General features: G+C 37.2%; 1 protein-coding gene across 1 annotated transcript in view; it reads left to right on the top strand.

Moving 5' to 3' along the window:
• The window catches only part of rab30 (RAB30, member RAS oncogene family), a 46,066-nt gene that overhangs the window by 16,958 nt on the left and 8,029 nt on the right, over nucleotides 1–21,079 (top strand). Inside the window, exons 3-4 of the mRNA XM_028800312.2 lie at nucleotides 11,316–11,399; nucleotides 12,408–12,591. Coding sequence (XP_028656145.1) covers nucleotides 11,316–11,399; nucleotides 12,408–12,591 — 268 coding nt within the window. The remainder of the gene's footprint in view (nucleotides 1–11,315; nucleotides 11,400–12,407; nucleotides 12,592–21,079) is intronic.

Here is a 21,079-nt window from a genome sequence, read left to right as displayed (position 1 = left end):
TTGGACCTAGTGGGAAAAAGACAAAAACACAAAAAAGCTATTTTCTCCAGGAATGTTTTCTCTCTGAATAAATATGTATAGGCCCACTGTTTTAGGTGCACACCTACACCAGCTGTAATAAGAGCCTTACTAACCTCTATGTGCATAAACAAATGTGAGGAAGAAGACACCAAATATCAAAAATAGTCATCCAATTTATGACACACAATCATCTGTCTTTCTTTCTCACCTCCTTTCATTTGAGCATTTGAACAGCCCTACAAAGCTCAATCAACCCTATCCACCTAATTTTTTCAAAATAACATGAAATGTAATTTGGAAGGTCGCTAAAGTCCTACTCGATCAATTATTCTGTGTATTTTTCTAATGTTTGTGCGAAATTTACCCTTAACAATTTTCCATTTGTGTCCTTCTGTTCTTGTTGAAGAACTCTTTTAAAAGTAACAATCTGGATCAATTGTACTAATTTCATAATTTAAAAACTTTTATCATGTCACCTGTTATGGAAGAAGATGATCCACTGTGGCAACCCCTAACGGGAGCAGTTGAAAGAAGAAGAAGAAGATCATGTCACCTGTTAATTTCCATTTACTTAAACTGAAAAGGTTCAACTTGTTCAATTTTTCTTTATAACTTATACCTTACAGACCTGTGACCAGTCAAGTCACTCTTCTTTGGACTTTTTCTAGTGCCGCTATGCCTTTTTTGCAGCCTGGAGATCAAAACTGTCCACTGTACTCCAGATGAAGCCCTACTACTACATTATACAGTACATCCGGAAAGTATTCACAGCACATCACTTTTTCCACATTTTGTTATGTTACAGTCTTATTCCAAAATGGATTAAATTCATTTTTTTCCTCAGAATTCTACACACAACACCCCATAACGACAACATGAAAAAAGTTTACTTGAGGTTTTTGTAAATTTATTAAAAATAAAAAAATTGAGAAAGCACATGTACATAAGTATTCACAGCCTTTGCTGTGAAGCTCGAAATTGAGCTCAGGTGCATCCTGTTTCCCCTGATCATCCTTGAGATGTTTCTGCAGCTTAATTGGAGTCCACCTGTGGTAAATTCAGTTGACTGGACATGATTTGGAAAGGCACACACCTGTTTATATAAGGTCCCACAGTTGACAGTTCATGTCAGAGCACAAACCAAGCATGAAGTCAAAGGAATTGTCTGTAGACCTCCGAGACAGGATTGTCTTGAGGCACATATCTGGGGAAGGTTACATAAAAATTTCTGCTGCTTTGAAGGTCCCAATGAGCACAGTGGCCTCCATCATCCATAAGCGGAAGAAGTTTGAAACCACCAGGACTCTTCCTAGGGCTGGCCGGCCATCTAAACTGAGTGATCGGGGGAGAAGGGCCTTAGTCAGGGAGGTGACCAAGAACCCGATGGTCACTCTGTCAGAGCTCCAGAGGTCCTCTGTGGAGAGAGGAGAACCTTCCAGAAGGACAACCATCTCTGCAGCAATCCACCAATCAGGCCTGTATGGTAGAGTGGCCAGACGGAAACCACTCCTTAGTAAAAGGCACATGGCAGCCCACCTGGAGTTTGCACCTGAAGGACTCTCAGACCATGAGAAAGAAAATTCTCTGGTCTGATGAGACAAAGACTGAACTCTTTGGTGTGAATGCCAGGCGTGACGTTTGGAGGAAACCTGGCACCATCTCTACAGTGAAGCATGGTGGTGGCAGCATCATGCTGTGGGGATGTTTTTCAGCGGCAGGAACTGGGAGACTTTTCAGGATAAAGGGAAAGATGACTGCAGCAATGTACAGAGACATCCTGGATGAAAACCTGCTCCAGAGCGCTCTTGACCTTAGACTAGGGCGACGGTTCATCTTTCAGCTGGACAACGACCCTAAACACACAGCCAAGATATCAAAGGAGTGGCTTTAGGACAACTCTGTGAATGTCCTTGAGTGGCCCAGCCAGAGCCCAGACTTGAATCCGATTGAACATCTCTGGAGAGATCTTAAAATGGCTGTGCACCGACGCTTCCCATTCAACCTGATGGTGCTGCAAAGAGGAATGGGCGAAACTGGCCAAGGATAGGTGTGCCAAGCTTGTGGCATCATATTCAACAAGACTTGAGGCTGTAATTGCTGCCAAAGGTTCATTGACAAAGTATTCAGCAAAGGCTGTGAATACTTATGTACATGTGATTTCTCAGTTTTTTTATTTTTAATAAATTTGCAAAAACCTCAAGTAAACTTTTTTTCATGTTGTCATTATGGGGTGTTGTGTGCAGAATTCTGAGGAAAAAAATGAATTTAATCCATTTTGGAATAAGGCTGTAACATAACAAAAGGTGGAAAAAGTGATGTGCTGTGAATACTTTCTGGATGCACTGTATAACCTAACATTCTGTTAGCCGTCATAATGGGTTCTAAACATCGTTTGGATATACTGTAGATAGTGATGAGTCCACTACGACTTCTATGTGCTTCTTACAAAAGGTGTACTTTCAAGTTTCATACCACCATTGTGCATTCAAATCTAAAACTTTTACTTTTATAAGTTTAGAGCCTTTGCTGTTTCACGGTCTGTGTATTTCAATTCTCTTGTGAGTGTTCCTGATACACTTCAACTCCTTTCCTTGCCTTCCTTTTTTTTTTAAACAACTAAAATATTGAAAGAATCTCTTTGGGTCATCTGTCACCTTTTCTGCAATAGTTTTCTTTAACTTTCTTTTAACTTTTCCAATATCCTTTTGAATTTTATACAGCCTGTGGTTCTTATATGCCTTAAATATGTTTTTTATCCCTTATTTATCCACTGTAGAGTTTTCTTTAATTTCTCACTGTTTTTAAATTTTGGGATGAACATTTCCTGTATTTTACTGTATGTAAAATGTTTTTGAAACCTGCTCCACTGCTTCTCAACTGATTTCACACAGAAAAAATTATCCCAGTTTATCCCTTTTTGACTTTTCCCACATCTGTTCAAAATTTTCCACACTAAACTTAACAGCTTTATTTTTTGCATGTGTTCTCTGTCAAAATACTGTGAGGAGGTTAGGAGCATGCACTGATACAGCACATTGCCGCACCCACCACATAACAAACCAACTCAGAACCCCAGGTTAGCATCCGAGTGCAGCCATGCAACGGGTGACACCTCAGCACCACACTAGTTCAGTTGGAATGGAACCAGTGTGAGGTTTTTTATGGTGGCTGGAGTGCCAATTCTGCCACCAACCCCCAGGTTTTTCCCTGCAAGTTGGAGGGCCCAGGACGGAGCAATTACAGGTTAAGGGCCTTGCTCAAGGGCCCAACGGAGTATAGTCATTTTTGGCATTTACAGAATTTGAACCGTCAACCTTCCAACTGCCAGCGCAGATCCCTAGCCTCAGAGCCACCACTTCGCCACAAAATATTGTGAAATGTATTAAATTATGTTCAGTATATCCTAAGAGTTCACTCACCACTATTCCATGAATTCTGTCTTGATTTTTACAAAATAATAAGTCCGGACAGAAGTTCCCTGTTGTTGGCGTTTTAACATACTATTTTGCTGTCTCTCCCACCTCACTTGCGCCTACCCAGGGCCTGGCTCTACCACTTATGCAAACTAGCGTTTTCCAAGGGCAACAATATCCTGGAGTTGGGGGTGTGTCATTTTTTTTCTTCTGTTAAACAGTATCAACTCAGACTCAAAATAACTGTTTCTTATAACTGTTTGTCTTATAACCCACACAACACTTTTACATGCTCTCTTTTGCAATTTTTGCAGTACTAATTTTATTTTAGTTCTGTTTCCCTTATGATAGATTGTTCTTTATTTTATTTTCAATGTTTATTTTGACATTTGGCTGATGCTGATTTTTGACATACATATATTTTTCTTTCTGTGGTTCCAGAAAGAGTGTTGCTGCACCTTTGAGCCTCTCAAATATTAAACTGTACCAGCAACCTTATTTATAAAACTTTGCATGGATTTGAGCATGCATATACAGGGTATGTGGATGTCAAAAAAAAACCCCCGAAAATTCTAAATCTAAATAGCATAAATATGAAACCTGGTGTATGCAAATTGCTACCCAATTTATCTTGCATTAACTACAATAATCTTGTAAATGTGTGTTCATGAACGTGCATTGAACCCAACCTGGTTGCCACCCTGAAAGAACCATATTTGGACTATGTTAATCAGCATACAGTATGCACTCGCAATGTTACAGACCTTCATTGGCTGGTAGAGCAGCCTCCTTCCTGATGCATTGAGTCCTATGCTGCACTCTAAAACTGAGCATGCAGATCTTGCATGGCATTATAGCGCCACTCCTGTGTATTCTGGAGGTTAGGGAATTGCGTAAGGTGCCAGCATCTGAGCAGGTAGCCACAAACACCTGCCATATTTAATTACATGATTGCTATTACATTGAATAGCTTAGGGCACATGAAAAACTGAAGGTTCAGCCAGTTACCTTACCAGCAAGCCAGCCATCACGTACAGCATCTTCAGCAAGTTGTCTCCAAACACTACTTTGCCTCAAAATAAATGAATCATAAGTTGACCCAGGCCACCGAGCCACAATGTTTGTCTGTCTCATCTTGGCATTACAGGTGACTACTGCGTTAGAGGAATGCATTCTTACTAGGTGCCCTAACTGTAATATGAGTGGTCAAAAAACGAGACACTGTAAATTTCCTTTCTATGCTGGTCAGTACAACCAAACCATACTGAAACTGAATGTAACACCTCTTCAGTCGTTTATGGATTCCAGCACAGCGGGCATGGTAGAGCTGAAGCTTGGCTGATATATTCAGAAAGCCAACAGTAGTTGAAACCTCTATATAAACAAGTAGAGCCCAATTTTGGGCAGTCTGTTTTACTAATGCTGGGGCTAACTCAGCACAAAGTCCCAAGGCAACGGCTCCTGAAAAGTTTAAATCAGCTCATCAGTCAGTCATCATTTTGGGCAAAAAAAAAAAAATCCTGCTGGTCCCTGAAACTTTGTCCCCTCTGCCATATAAAGGCTGAGGATAACCCACAGTCCCTTGCAGTTCATTCTGAATGTGCTTGAGATGGTGAGTTCTTTCTTGTGATTATTGTTACCGGGCTTGTTATGATTTAGTGTTTTTTTTTTAACCTGTGCTCTGTTTTTTTACTTTGTCTGTTAGATTTGATATTGGGAAATTCACTTTTGAGATTGTCTTTTGAAGGCATTGCCTTCTGTGCCTTTTGTGTGTTCAACAATTAACCCAGTTAGTTAGTTAGTTAGTTAGTTAGTTAGTTAGTTAGTTAGATAGATAGATAGATAGATAGATAGATAGATAGATAGATAGATAGATAGATAGATAGATAGATAGATAGATAGATAGATAGATAGATAGATAGATAGATAGATAGATAGATAGATATGTCACCAGGAGGAAATTTGGCTTTTTACAGAAACTCTTTAAATAAATACATAAATAGGTAAAAAAAAATATACTTACAGACACATACTATGGTCTGAAAACAGGAAATTTAAGATGAAAGAAAATATCTGACATGGCAGTCACAGTTGCAGTGAAGCATCATGCAGGCATATTGCTGTTAGTATAAAAGAGTCACAGGAGCATTTTTTAACACATTATTTTATTAAATTGTGTTTACAGTACTCATTTTATAAATAAATATACTACTAAAAATGCAGTACTAAAATGCTATGTCAAATTTACATTCATTTACCTAATATCAGAAGTAAACTGCCAGTTTTCTTTGGCATTTTTCAAGAATTGTGAAATTCATTATAACAAATATTTACCTATAATCCACATAAAATGCAGACATGAATGTAAGTATGTAAATCAGATCATACTCCAATTAAACTACCATATTATAAAAAGAATGTTATAGGTAATACTATATAAATAGGTAAAATATCAATAATCCTACATTTATAAAACATGTTATAGAAAGGATGATACATTAGGATGGGGGTGGGTGTTAGGTACTGTTTACAGCTTCCCCAAGGGCAGCAAAAAAACTAATAGACAATCTGCTCTTACCTGTGTCACTCTGTTTACACTCACCTTCTGAATGTAAACTATTTACATCTCAGGAACATGGAAATTTTACATCCCATCTCGGGGTGAAATTTTGGCCAAGCCTAGAATTACATTTGGTAGAAAGGAAGCCATCTTTGCCTATAGAAACTACAGGACAACACCCCCTCTAGTGGTTCCTGAATCCCTTAGCCCTGTATAACTCTTAAAAGGGCCACGTCATAAACAGACAGCAGATTCCCAGTCATGCCAGACAGGCTTATGTGAGTTTATCAACCTGGAATGGGTTTAAGCTTGTGCAGTGATTGCTATTACCAACAACTGTCCACAGATATCTCATGCAGCAATTAAAGATTTGCATACCTTTTTTCATTTCATAAATATGACTAATGACTTTTAATGTTTTAACATTAATTTTAATAAAAGTAATATTATTGGGGAAAAAATTCTAGAGTGTGAAGAAGTTTTATTTCTTTTTCTCCCTTCATCAACACAAAGTAGCCTCTTATCAGATTATCCAAGTGTGGTAGGCCTATGCATGGTTGGCCTATAGACTACACATTATTTTAAAGTTATTGTCTATTGTAACAATGGGGTATTCACAGATTTTGGTGAGGCAATCAAACTTGTCTAATTTTGTGGGTTACAGGATTGATAACGGGGCTTGAAGAACGTTTCCTTCTGTATTGAAACATGCTCCAAAGTGTAGGTTATTGCACACACACAAGCTTTCTGGCTAATTTCATGAGAAATGGTTACTAGCATGTACTGTAAATGTACCCTGTTCTCCATCAAGAACACTTCTCCCTGACATACTTGGATATCTTAGGAGCAGCATGTTGTGATACAGACACTGAGGCAGGTGCGTTTTGCAGGGGCACATACTCCCTGTAAATATCTGTTTTATTTTGCAGCCTTGGATAATAACCTCATTTTGTTCACACATATTCCTCAAAATAAATAAATGAAGGAAGGATAAAACAGGCAAGCAGAATAGAAAAATAGCACTTTTTAACATCTTGTAACAATTAGCTGTGTTGGCTGTGAACGACTGTGAATTATCACCAGAATAATACAGGATCAGGAGAGTGTTGTCTGTTGATGAATTCTTGAGCATTCATCTGCATCTTGATGACTTGACTTGGAGAAAATGCCTAACAGCTAAATGGCTTCATGAATTCCAATAAAAATAACTCTCAGATGTTTAACTGTTGAGCTAGAAAGCATGCCTGAACAATGTATGATATCTGCACTTTAGCATCATCTTTTTAAAATACTGTTTATGAAAGCTATTTAAATAAACAATGAACTTGCTCTAAATGCTCCTTTTTTTTTGTCCCTACTTCATTCTGTACCCAGAACATTCTGCTATGAACTTGGTTATATGAAAGATCATATGTTGTTTTGTTTTGTAATTTGTGCTTGTTACATTTGGAAAGTGACTTGTTTTACAGCTCACATGTCATTCTTATGTACGGACTGCCTTAACTATTCTTTTGTATGGGTACATACTTGCAAGCTAAATGTAAGTTTAAAAATGTAAATATGACAAAAAGTCACAAATGTGAATCATGTTTTATCACATAAAATCACAGTGACAGTATCTTTACTGATTACATTTAATATGTACTCCTGTATACTGCTGGTATTATTTTTCATTTTAAATGAATTACAATTTACCTGTTTTTGCTAATCAGTTAACGTATATAATGTTCAAGAAAATACTATCTCGCAGACAAATTGGATTGTTTGCCAAGCAGATTAAGAGTTTTCTGAAGAGCAGTGTATTAAGTGGTAGCACTACTTTGGCTAAGTAGTGTGTAATCTAATCCGTTTTTAAGTGAAATTTTGAATATACAGTAACTGTTCCTATGTTGCAGTTCTGATGCTGATTATACACATATTCACTGTATCTTGTTAGATGTCTGACTTGTTTTTTTTATTTTAAATTAGTTGTATAATTCACAGTCTCCTTCCTAAGGCACAAATGGGAAATTGCTAATTCAGTATTAATAAGGTTATCCTTGAATTCAGCTTTAAATTGAGAGATAGCCCTTATGAGTACAGTGTTGTTCAGTTTTATTTTTAAGGCAACAACATGCCTTTTTTCTCCAAGTCTGGTATGGCTGGTTTTTCTAAACTGTTGGCATGAAAGCTACAGCCAATGAGCATGTACACCCTGACTACTAAATCTGGCACTACAGTGCGAACAAAAAGATCCATGATGCCACACAGCAACTAACCAGGTGGTCTTTTGACCCTCTACAAGTCCAAAGTGAATTCTCACTCCTTAAGGCCAGGTTTATACTTCACACGATGCGACACATGCTCCAGTAGTCACTCCTGCTATGCAAATGTTTTACAGTTTATACTTGTGTGCGTACTTTACGCAAATCTGGAAGAATCCACCAGGTGGCAGTGTGAGATATCATTATGATGAGAACAGGTTTGGCTTCGCTGTGTTGTGAATTGCCTGGAACACCCATTAAATTCCGATGACACCTTACTACAATATCTCTGAAAAGAATGTTTAATGATTAAATCCATCAATCCAGGAATATGCCCATTCCAGCAAGCATCAGGCGCGAGACAGAAACAATCCCTGGAAGGAGCATCAGCTCATCGCAAGGTGAATACAAGCACTCACATACACTAGCATCATTTTAGTGTCACCAATTCTGCATATCTTTGGAAGGAAACTGGAGCACACTGTGGAAACCCAGCAGGAAAACATGTAAACTCCAGGCAGGGAATACTAGCGACGTGACTCCCTGTGAGACAACAGTGCTACCGCTCCGCCACTGTGTTAACCCCATGTGTGTAAATATTAACAGTATTCATTATTTAAACGAAATTAACGATTTATCTGTAAACTGTAACATACATACTTTAATGCATTTCATCATGAAAGTGATATCAAGTATAAATGTAATTTATATTTACATTTAATGTGTTCTGTGTGGTGATCTATTGCGGTTTGCCGCTGCAGTCAGGTCAGGAGGAAGCCCCAGAAAAAAAAGATAGCACAGAAGATGGTATGTGAGATTTTTAAAATGTATCATGTTATTACGATCAGGAATATGCGACGCATGAAAATAAAAGCACCACGAATGCATCTGTATGTCGGCATTTTGCTTCACCACATCGAACCATTCATCAAACATCGAAGCAGGCACATCAATCCAGTAGGATCCTCAAAGCGACTTTCTGTTACATGTAGATAGTAAACAGAGACTCTGATGTCACATTCCAACTTTTATCACACTGCACCCCCCAACTTTTTACTGGTACTGCAACTTGCGCACATGTCGCATTAATTTCTGAGGGCCTGCTCAGAGGACACGTTAAATAAACACTAGGAACACTTGGCAGCCATGATGCATATGCGTTCTGAGCATGAAGTATAAATGAACCTTCAGAAAGAATACAATGCTGCCCCTTTGTGGCCTGGAGGTTCTCAGATCTTTTACTTGTTATCCATAGCGCCAGCCTCTCTGTAAGCAGATGTTCAGACACCTCTGACGTTTGCTTTGTTTAATCTTCTCTGCTGTTCTGTTGGACCATCAACCTCATGGATGGAGTTGTAACGAACCCTCCATTTCCTCTGCCCCACCTTTTGGCCAAGCTATATTCTTATTTTGCTTCTGCAATTCTACTTCTTCAGTGTTTATGCTCTGCCATTGCTTGTAATTACAGACAGATGCATGCTCAAATCATATGATTATTTTTTTCCTAAACAGCAGCCTACTTTTACATTATGTGTTATTATTTTGCATAGCTTATGGAATCAGTTACATGCTGAATAGCAGCATTGTAGAGGACAGCACATAAGTTTCATTGTACTTTATACACATAACAAATAAATCAGAACTGAACTGATTACACAGCACTGTATTTTTAACAAAAGTTTTAGTTTTTGAAAGCGCCGAGCCACCTGCATGTTTTACTTTGACATCCTGGTTGTACCTGTGCTCACGACAGCTACTTGCACCCCATCACACAAAGTATGTTATAATGCTTTCTTGCATTTCTTGAAAAAAGATTGAACATTGAGGGTCACTGTAATGAACAGCTCTGTTACTTTCAGTTTTATGTATCATTATAATCTTAAGACTATTTTGGCTAATCATTTGTTGTGCCTGCAAAATATGCGTACTGTACTGATAGTGACATACATGCAAGGGTGTAAGACTTTCATAAGGCATTGTGCTTGTTCAAATATAAAATCAACAGAACTGGATTTTATTAGATTGATTTGTGTCTGCTATCATGTATGGTCCATTTAATGCAGGCAGTGTTGAGTAAAATACTTTTGGAGCTGCTCTTGTATTGATGTGTCAAAGTATATTTCCAACATTGGTTTACTGTCGTATTTGTTTCAAGGGACTAAGGTCTGAATGTGACTAAAAAAGAAATACATTGTTGTTTATTAAGGAGTGACTGATGTTTATTATTTTTGTACCTGTTTCCACATCTTTCTCTTTCCCTCTCCACCTGTAATCTTGATGCTACCTATAAACAAACTTTGAGAAATTAGTATGGTAAAGAATTTCTACTACAATGGAATAAAGGAGAGTACAGCCTTATGTGGTTCAAATCACTGGGAGGATCTCTATCACAGCAAGCCAAATAAAGCACATAAATGTAACAAATGTCTGTGTGTTAAACAACTGAATTAACAAGTCACTCATAATTGAGTCTCAGTCAGAAAACTGCATCAATCTCCAAGAAAGGAAACAGTGCCTCTTTTGTCTCAGAAAGCAAAGTCTTTTTTAATATTAATACTAAAAATATTTTTTGAATTTTAGCTTTATCAATCAAGTTAGTAAGGGTTGAAAATTAAATTGATAAACACTATTGTTTTTTTTCCTTTCATTTTAATAGCTGTCAACATTCCCAATAAAGTTTATTTTAAAAGATGAAGGCAGGACCGACCTGTTTTCATTTATTCAGATATTATTCCTTATAATAAACTGTACAATGTTTTTGTTGGATTTCTATTACTTTTACTCAGAACTGATATTTACCCATGTTCTCTGCTATGTATTATTTATAATGGATGAGAATGTGTTTGATGGTTGAATTCAGGTGATGTCCTGTCTAAATTTGATTAACCTTGCTGGCAAATCTTGAAAATAAAACTTGAACTGAAATTACCTGTAATTCATTTAAAATTTAAATTGACAGAAATGTTCAGTTGCATGTATGTTTTTGTGGTGTTAAAATCTGAACATTAAAATAAACTGATAAGAAGTACCAAAACAGTATTATCTAAGTATCACAGGTATTATTTTTTCATATTTTAGGGTCTTTTTCCACCCGGTCAAGGGGCCACTATAGGAGTGGATTTCATGATTAAGACTGTTGAAATAAAAGGGGAGAAAGTTAAGGTGAGCTATGACACAATGATGATGTTTTTCCGAGATTTTTAGAAGACATTGGTAAAATGTGCTTTTATAATAAATAATGAATTAAATAATCAAATAAATGAAATTAAATGGTACAGTGGGAAATATTGTTATATCATAGCATTTATACACCTAATTAAATTTCAGGTTGGAATGCTTAATGCGTGTAACTTTAATATCCTTGCCGTCTTCTTGTGGATTTTCTCCTGGCCTATCTTTTTTTTTTTTTTTTTATAAAGTTACTAAGGAGTCAGTTGTAGGCTAGCTGATTTCACTGATTTCATTAAACTGTTCTGGCGATTGCATGAACGAGTTTAAATACTACTGTAAAATATGAATGCTAACAAAATTAATAGAAGCAATAATAAGTAAAATGTCCAGTCACTGTCCCAGACAGTCTGTTTCATTTGAATGATAGAAAGGAAAAGGATACATCAGGACACTTTCACAAAATTTTATTTCGTCATATATTAAATTACATGTTGACTTATTTACAAATACATAATCACTTCATATATTAAAATTAACACGCATTCAGAAAAGCTTGCCTCATTTAACAGAAATGGAGATTATTAGGAAATTAGCAATTACGTCATTTCAGAAATATTTTTTTTCCCAAATGCAACAACAGGAGTCCAACACGCCTGAAAACTGGATAGTCTCTGTTGAAAAACAGATATTTGACTGTTTGGATAATGGTCTTTTGAAAATGGCTATTTACCTCATTGAGGTTGGTTTTGTTCAAACTCCAAACATCATCATGTTGACAAAGATGAACTAGAAACGTTTAGTGGAACTTCAAGTAACTTTTGTAAAATTATTTCAATTATTGATCAAAAAAAGTACCACGTATAAATATTTAAAATGTTTTATTTTAATTTATGTTTTGTGAACATTAGCATTAATACATTCAGTGGAAACTATACCTTTTTGTCTGTGTCTTCAGATTGGCAGTATTAAATATTAAAATGGTTTGTCATTGTTTTGCAGTTGCAGATTTGGGATACTGCAGGTCAGGAGCGGTTTCGGTCTATTACTCAGAGCTACTATCGAAGTGCTAATGCATTAATTCTGACTTACGACATCACGTGCGAGGAGTCTTTCCGATGTCTGCCTGAGTGGTTGAGAGAAATTGAACAATACGCCAGTAATAAGGTGGTGACTGTCTTAGTAGGTAAGATTTATTCCTTTTTTATTCTCAAGCTTCTAAACTTTTGAAAATGATAGTTGAGAGTAATCAGTCTTGCAAAGTCTAATTTCAAAAGCTGATGGAATTCATAGTAACATTTACACGCAGAATTGTATACCCCACGTTTATTATTTTGGTTTAGTGGTAACAAACAATAGTGAATATTATTTAAAGTTTTTATTTTTACTTTGCTATTTAGAATATGTTGAAAGCCCTGCGGTGGGCTGGCGCCCTATCTGGGGTATGTTTCCTGTCTTGCACCCTGTGTTGGCTGGGATTGGCTCCAGCAGACCCCCGTGACCCTATAGTTAGGATATAGCAGGTTGGATAATGGATGGATGGATGGAATATGTTGAAATTTTTTTAAACACTTTTCAATATTCTATTAAACATCATAAAAAAGGTTGTTATGGACTGCCACTATGTTCAGAGATTGCTCTCACCTTCTTCACGGTCTGATGGTATTTCAATTCAGGATTACTGTGGAAACTGAAAAAAATTTGCAGTTTGGCAGGCACAATCCTCAAAACACAATGGTTAAGTTGGTGGTGTGCTCGCCTGTTATGATGACTTTACTTGGGAAGGCTCAGACGAAATTTTAGAAACTGGACTTTCTTGTTTAAAGTTGTATTCAGAAATGGATGTGTTAAAAGTGCAAAATTTTTGTTAGCATGTTGTGAGGATTTTTTCCCTGGTGGAGCTGTACAAATACTAAACTGTTTCAGTGTGCAAACATATAAGTCCACAAATACAAATATTTCACATTAATGTACATATCTGACACTGTAACTTCACAGTTAGATTTTAATATTGATTCTGATGCATGTACATCAAGTAGCCATTGTATGTTAATTAACTTACAGTTTTAAAAGTAAACTATATTTGTGTTTTTAACGTAGGCTGTTAGGAAAGAATGGGTAGCACAGGTCAAGAAGCAGTTTTCCAAAACGTACGGAGTTATTGATTTTTGTTTAATATAATGTAAAGCTATTTACTTTCCATTCATATTACATTGTACATTATACAGTATATTTACATAATACATGTACTGTATACAGTATAAGAAAAGTATTGTGAGTGGGTTTCAAGTTGCACATTTTAACCACTTTTGAATTGATGTCTGTGTGTGCATGTCTTTGTATGTGTTAAGATGGAAGTCTGTGGAAGCCACAACTGAATTGTTTGGTTCAAATTAATATCGTCATGGTTATTACTGTTACTAAATGCTAGCAGAATATTAATTTTGAGCAAAGGATAATGATTTTGTACTTTTCATTTTTTCCAACAAGTTTGATTCTTCCATTTCATTCTGTATAATAAAAATAATTTCTTAACATGCATAATTGATATTTAATAAAAATAAGCCTTATTTAAATGCAGTTTCAGCAGAGAGATTCACTACATTTTGTGTAACTAGATAGATAGATCTTTATTAGTGATGAGCGAACATTGCAGAGTTTGCTTCGCCGTTAGTTCCCCAAAATCACAGGAATGTTAGCTGTATTCACTGAACTTGGTAAACTGCATTAAAGTCAAAGGGGAAGGACTAATTAAACTACTATTTGACTGGATTATAATGGTGAAGTCGTCTTTAAAGTGTCCTTGAGGGCTAGGGAAATGTATGCCAATTATACTGGACAGATTACAAGTTGACCTGAGCTGTGTGGCAGCACTGTCGTACTGCATCACCATGCGTCTACAAGATACTCTTGAGAGAGTCAGAGACACGCAGTCATACAGTATATTTCATCAAAACAAAGTGGACATGCTGAAATCATAGTCAAAAGTCAGAAAAAATATTTAGGTCTTTTGAAAGGAGAAAATTCAAAATAGCAGTCCCAGATTGAAACCACTGGGTTGTTCTGTTTTTTGAAGTTGCGCTGAAGGCTCTGTAATCTGTCTATGCTGATGCTTATTTCATATAGTCTCCCCTGCTTTTGTCAGGCTCCTTCAAGATTTGTGTTCACTCTCGCCCCGCCACTTGGCTAACTTTTATGTATGCATAGGGCACATCCTCCTTCTCTTATATTGACGTGGAACTCGAAGATCGACCTACACATTTGTGTACAAGCACAGATAACTTGTCCAACAGAGTGTGTAATGCAAATGATTAGCATTATATACACAGGGGGCGATCTCATTAATGTTGGCTGTTACAGCTTCAGAGGACGTGCACTGGCCTTTGGTATTAAACAAAAAAACAAAAAAAAGGCCAAATTATCAGTAAATAATTTGACAAACAAGAGCGAACACAAACGCAGCAAATTCGCTGCAAATAACGCTTTGGTGAAATTCGCTGATCAACACTAATCTTTGTTTGTCCTTGGGAAATTTGTTTTTTTTACAGAAGCTCTTTAAATAAATACATACACAAATAAATAAATACACGCACACAAGGTATGGTCTGAACACACACCACAATGACTAAAAAGGAAAGAAATGAAAAAAAATAAATGGATTTAAAAAGAAGTAAATTGAATGCTGAAAAGATATACACCTTACAGTACATGTGAGACTGTGTGAAAATATGTTGGAGCTTCCATGATTTATCTCATTGTATTATTCAAAACTGGACAAAGGAAAACTTTTACAACAGCAAAAGACATATTTAGAATATAAAAGCCTGCTTACTCTACTTTACACAACACAGTTGTAAACCGAGAGAATCAGACAGTCCAAACTACTTCTTCTAATTATTTTATATATTTAGCTCTAATGCATCTGTGCTGGATTAGTTCCCACCTACCATAAATGCTGTTGGGATGGGATAAGGCCTAATTGCCTTACAATAAATGGGCAATCATAGAACAGTATATAATGTTCTGTACATATGGAACAACTGCAGGATTATTCTTAACTGTATAGAGGTGGCACGATTCATCAGTGCTTAGGACTGCTGCCTGTGTTTCAATCCCATGCCTTACCACTGTCTTTGTGGATTTGCATGTTATCTCCACATCTGCGTGGGTTTTCCCCCAGCACCCACCAAGGTTATTATAGCTAACGAAAACTAAAATCAAAACTGAAACTATTATTAAAAAAATATTTTCGTAAACTGAAATAAAATAATTAACAAAACTGAAATGAAAAACTAAAACTAAATGAAACTATTAAAGTAGCTGCAAAGACTAACTGAAATAAAATAATAATTTACTAAAATAATTGTAGTTTTCATTTTTGAATTAATACTCTTGCCGTTAGTTTTTAACCCTTATAACTTTTAACTCTAAAACTGAAAGTCATCCACCACGAGCCGCCCGCACATATTCATCCAGTGACCCTGTAGTTAGGATATAGCGGGTTGGATAATGGATGGGTGGATGAACGGCGGCTGGTGAAGGAGGGCGGCTGTTCACAAAGCATTTGCGGTGACAAAGCAAGCTGAATTATGCGGGTAAAGCATGTGGAATAGAAAGCGATTTACGTGATGCCTTTCTTTGCACTTGTTGTATATCAAGATATAATTCAAACGCCTGAAACTGGAATGTGGTGGTCAACAAAATCTTTACCATATGGACAGAAAAATCACGAGTGAGTAACTTTTCAGTTTATTTCTCAGGTGCCTGCTTTTTGTTGACAGTAATTCACCTGCCACTTCGCATACAAAGTATAGAGAAAGTATAGTATCATCATTCGACCTTGAGATTTTGATGAATTTTGATGTTTTAGTCCTTCCCGAGTCTGAAAATACAGTTTTTTTGGAATTATGTCTGTGTGTGTGTGTATAAACACGATAACTCAAAAACGCAACTAGATAGATTGAAATTTGGCATGTGGTTGTTACCCCAGAATTGCAGATCTGTATTAACTTTTGGGCCAAATCCATCAACCGGAAGTGGTACTTTACCTGAACACATACTCGATTTTGTTTTATTCACGCAGCTGCAGAGTCTGATTTAATCAACTTTACTTTTATAATTATTTACATAATGTATATATTGTTCTTAATCTTAGATGCTGTCTCTGTCGTTTTGTGCTCTTGCTCTGCTCATTATGGGTTTACGGTCGTTTATGTTGGGCTTTTCAAGTCTCACCACCCCTAACCTTAACACTACATGCTTGTTTTTCTTTGTTTCCCTCAATACAGCTAGGTGGGGTCTGCACACTGATTCAAGCCTAAGACCTCTGTTCTTCCTTAGCCCATGTGATTTTCATGGTCACACCTGTCAGAACACAGTAGATTCTGTTTTCTAATTTTTGATATCTTTACAGGCCTGCAGGTGGTAAAAATTCTGTCTATAAATTGTTTGTGCCTGAGATGGAATCAGAGATGAATATGGCTGTTAGAAAATAACAAAGCCCCAGTATTTGAGATTTTTGAATGCAGTGTTGAAAGCATTCATTATAAGCACTTTATCGTCGGAGCAGGATATGTTGTGTGCTGTAAACATTTAGAGTAAAAAACCCTCACACCCCAAAATTCACCAAAATTTCATTACAAATTGGCCAATTCTGGGCAATAAAATGAAAAGAAAAAAAGTGCCAACAGTCAGCGCAGATTTGTTCAGTACAAATGACATAGAAAATATTTTAAAAATCATAAAATTGTGTAAATTTGTTCATATTCAGTATCTGGTTTTGATTATGCTTGTTTTTATCAGACAAAAACAAAACCAAATAGTAAACTGTGTCGTGTAGTGTAGTAAGCTTCCACTAACATTAAACTCATATTATATCCAAACCCATTAAGTGTACACTTCTGTCTCATTGTGACACAAAAACTAACTCCATAGTAGCTCTTTAACCATACTATAATTACTAAAACTGAAACTAATATATATACAGTGGAACCTCTAGATACGAGTTTAAGTCGTTCCAGCACTGAGCTTGTACAGCGAATTTCTCGTATCTAGAACAAACTTCCCCATTGAAAATAATGGAAATCCAGTTAATCCGTTCCGCACCCCAAATATATTAACATAAAAATCAATTTTTCTAACAAATAACACTGATAAATTATATATACTGTAGTCTACCTTTAATAAATAACACTGGTAAATAATATAACTGATTATTAAAAGAATCAAAACAGGTGTCCAAAGTGCAGTAGAGCATTCAATAAATCTTTAAATAAATAATCCTTAAAACAGTTGTGAAGTGGAGGTTTAAAATACACAAGAATAACAATCCTTTAACACGAGGTTAAAACGTCAAAAGGATGCAGTCTTTAAAAAACAGATGACAATCCCCAGTGCTTCTTCTCTGTTAGCGTCTCACCTGTGGGCTCTGCAACAGGCGAGACACTCTTAATGCAGCTGACCTTCTCTACACCATCCTGCTTCAGCTGTTTGGCTCGCCTGTTCAGCTACACGCGAGCCTGCACTCGCTCGCTCGCTCTCCCGCACCGACTTCCTGCTGCCTGCCTGCGCTCTCTCTCCTCTCTTTTCTTTTACTTCTTCTCCCCCTTAACCGGCTCGCGCTTCTCTATATATGCGGGGAGGACATGGCAGCTGCAGCCCATCAGCCACAGGAACAATCATGGATGTGGGCAGTTTCCCACCTGTGCACTTAAGTGAGAAACGCAGACACCGCAGATCGCGGCTCGCAACTGCTACCGCTACCACGCCCCCTCGCTAAGCCGCGAGCTATACCCACAGCCTGGCTTGTGGCTCGTTACGCGAGCCAATGCTCGCATTTAGATCTGAATTTTTCGCTCATACTTTCCTCGTAATTGCTGGGTTATGCTTTGACTCCCAGTGATCTTGTAACAACACTTAAAATAGACACTTGGAAACGAGAAATCATGATGTATAATGAAAGAAGTCTAGCTGAACCTGAAAAAAGTTTATTTAAAAAAGATGAATTTATATATATCATGTAATAATTCATCATACATTACTGAAAATTGACAAATTCTCATCATTATCTAAATTATAAAGTTTTCACATTCATTTGAACCCTTTCCACTATCCAAATCTCATTAATTTTTTTGTTTTAATGACTTTCTTTTTTATTGTTGACTTGGAGTTAAATTATTGTTTGGTTTTGGTGAATTGATTTCCTTTTTCCCCAGTATATCGAGCCTGTGCCTTACCCTTACTATTCCCTTGGTTTGGCCCCTAACAGACATCATTGCTGTTGTGTCTATAGTAGTAACTGAAAAAATATTTGTAAATTGGAACTGAAAGTAAAACTAAGTCTAAATCAAGTAAAGGTTTGTAACCAAAAATCAGTCCTATCTTTTACCAAAGCCTAATTGAAAACCAAAAGGAATAGTCAAGAAAACTTTTATGAAAAATCTACATTTTGGAAAGTCATAAACAAACAAAGCAAAGCATACCACACAACGTATTTTTTAATCAATCACAGATAATCAAGAAGTGCATGACCTGTGATCTTTATACCCTCTTTTCAGTAACATCACAGGTTGTGACCTCTGGCAATGTGACTAAGAACCATCCACATGTCCAACATGGTGGCACCCTCAAGAAACACAATTATGTCACAATAAGACATTAAAAAAACCTTTAAACACATTTCAAATACGTTTTAAAGCAGGCATGTCAAACTCACTACCATTGGTGGGCCGCTTCGACCACCATACATGCGTCAGCGGGCCGTACTGTAACAAATACTATTATACTATTATACAAAGTTACTGTAGCTTTCTTTCCAATACTGAAAACTTTAAAAAAAATGTAACACTTAAAGTTTAAAGAAAAGCAATTTATTTCCATGCAGTCTCCGTACAACAGTGTAGAATTAGAGTCTTAACCAGGTCCTTATTATATTACTAGGCTCACCTGCCTTTTAAGGCGACCGACTTTTATCCTCAATTTGTGTGCGCTCCATGTACATTAAGCATGTAAGTGTAGGGAATGAGAACATCAAAGTGCCCATTCATAACATCTCCCGAAAACCTACGTTTTTTTTATCCCCTCGAGTGCCTGTCCAAACTTGGAGTGTAGGACTCCATAATAATATACTTGAAACTCATAGGGGAACAACTCTCCCGCTGCCATTAGCTCAGAAATGGTACCATAAGTTTGAGACTTTGACATTTCAGTGAGATACTGAAGCTCATTTGTATAAGAGATTCCTGACAGCATCATTGTAAATGGCTGAAACCTTGACCAATTACTTAAAACATGTCGTACAATGTCAGCCCGAATCTATACCGCTAAAGACGGAGTTTCATGCACTAAATAAGCTATAGATGAGAATAAGCAAGCACCATCTCCCCTGATATTTACTACGCGGTGAGGCATTTCTACTCCATCAACATTAATTATTTCCAGAGACATAATTTTGTCTATTTTTCCAGCGCATCGCGCACAAAAGCAAGGGAATGATGGGAGCACCATAACTCTGCTCACATCGCGTCGCTTCGTACTGCAAGCCGCAAGTAGTAAGTAGTAAGTCTGTGATAAGCGGAATACCGCTACGCTTTGCACTCACGGGACGGAAGGACAATCCCGACCGCTTTTATATAGTGTCTTGATGATTGATATTCATTATATTATATTCATTGCTTATATAGGAGCCTTACAGTGTGAGATTTATTTCTTTTGTACCGACACTTGGCATCTCTTGTTAGTAACCAGTTCGTCAATATCAGGCTTGAAATCTTGTGCAGCTGCAACTTTTATGAGGGATGAAAGGTGCTCGACGATAAGTCTTGAGCGATGTGGGGTTTTGGTAGCTTTCATTAACAAAAACAAGTGCTCACAAAGATAAGTGCTTCTGAACATTGACAGTACTCTCGATGCCAACTTACGGATCTGCACATACGAGGGTGGCAGGTAAGCATACAAGCCTGGCACACCAACTTCGTTGTATTTTGCCTTCAGAATAGAATCTGACTGCACTTCAATCAATTCCATTTGGATACTCTCAGGCGTATTCTCAACTTTGTAAGAGAACAGCGCAATGCCCTGTTTGTGTGAACTGAAATCACGAAAATGCTCACTGAATTCATTGCTCACTGAACTCATTGCTCAGTAAACTCAAAATTACAAAAATATGTTAATAAACAACTCACCAACTTCTCGCGTCCACTTCAGATCTTCAGCTGTAGTCTGCACTAACTGTTTGTTACAATACTAGCACAAAATTACATGAAACTAGAGCAAAAAAACGTGAAAATATGCAGGCTATTACTACTCGTGATGGTCAGTTCTGCCCAGTGGCCAGTCTCAGCAGCCCAGTCAGTAGTGTAGCCTTAGCAGGGGTGGCTCTAGGCTCGTGGCGGCCCTGGGCAGAGAAAGAATCGGTGGCCCCTTCGCCTGGCAATGTCAATACAGTATCTTATGCACGGCGGATAGCCACATCCGTTGCGGACACTGCATAGCCGCCTTGTGCTCATGACACGCTTCTATATACGCGTGTCCGTAACTTGAAAACCAAGTGGCGGCCCATGATATTCTCATTACGGCAAAACATTATAATCTATACTAATAAAAGGCAAAGCCCTCACTGACTGACTCACTCACTCACTCACTAATTCTCCAACTTCCCGTGTAGGTAGAAGGCT

This window comes from Erpetoichthys calabaricus, chromosome 4 (genome assembly GCF_900747795.2).
Source record: "Erpetoichthys calabaricus chromosome 4, fErpCal1.3, whole genome shotgun sequence".
Taxonomy (NCBI): domain Eukaryota; kingdom Metazoa; phylum Chordata; class Cladistia; order Polypteriformes; family Polypteridae; genus Erpetoichthys; species Erpetoichthys calabaricus.
The sequence above is the reverse complement of the archived record's forward strand: the minus strand, read 5'-3'. Positions and strand labels throughout refer to the sequence as shown.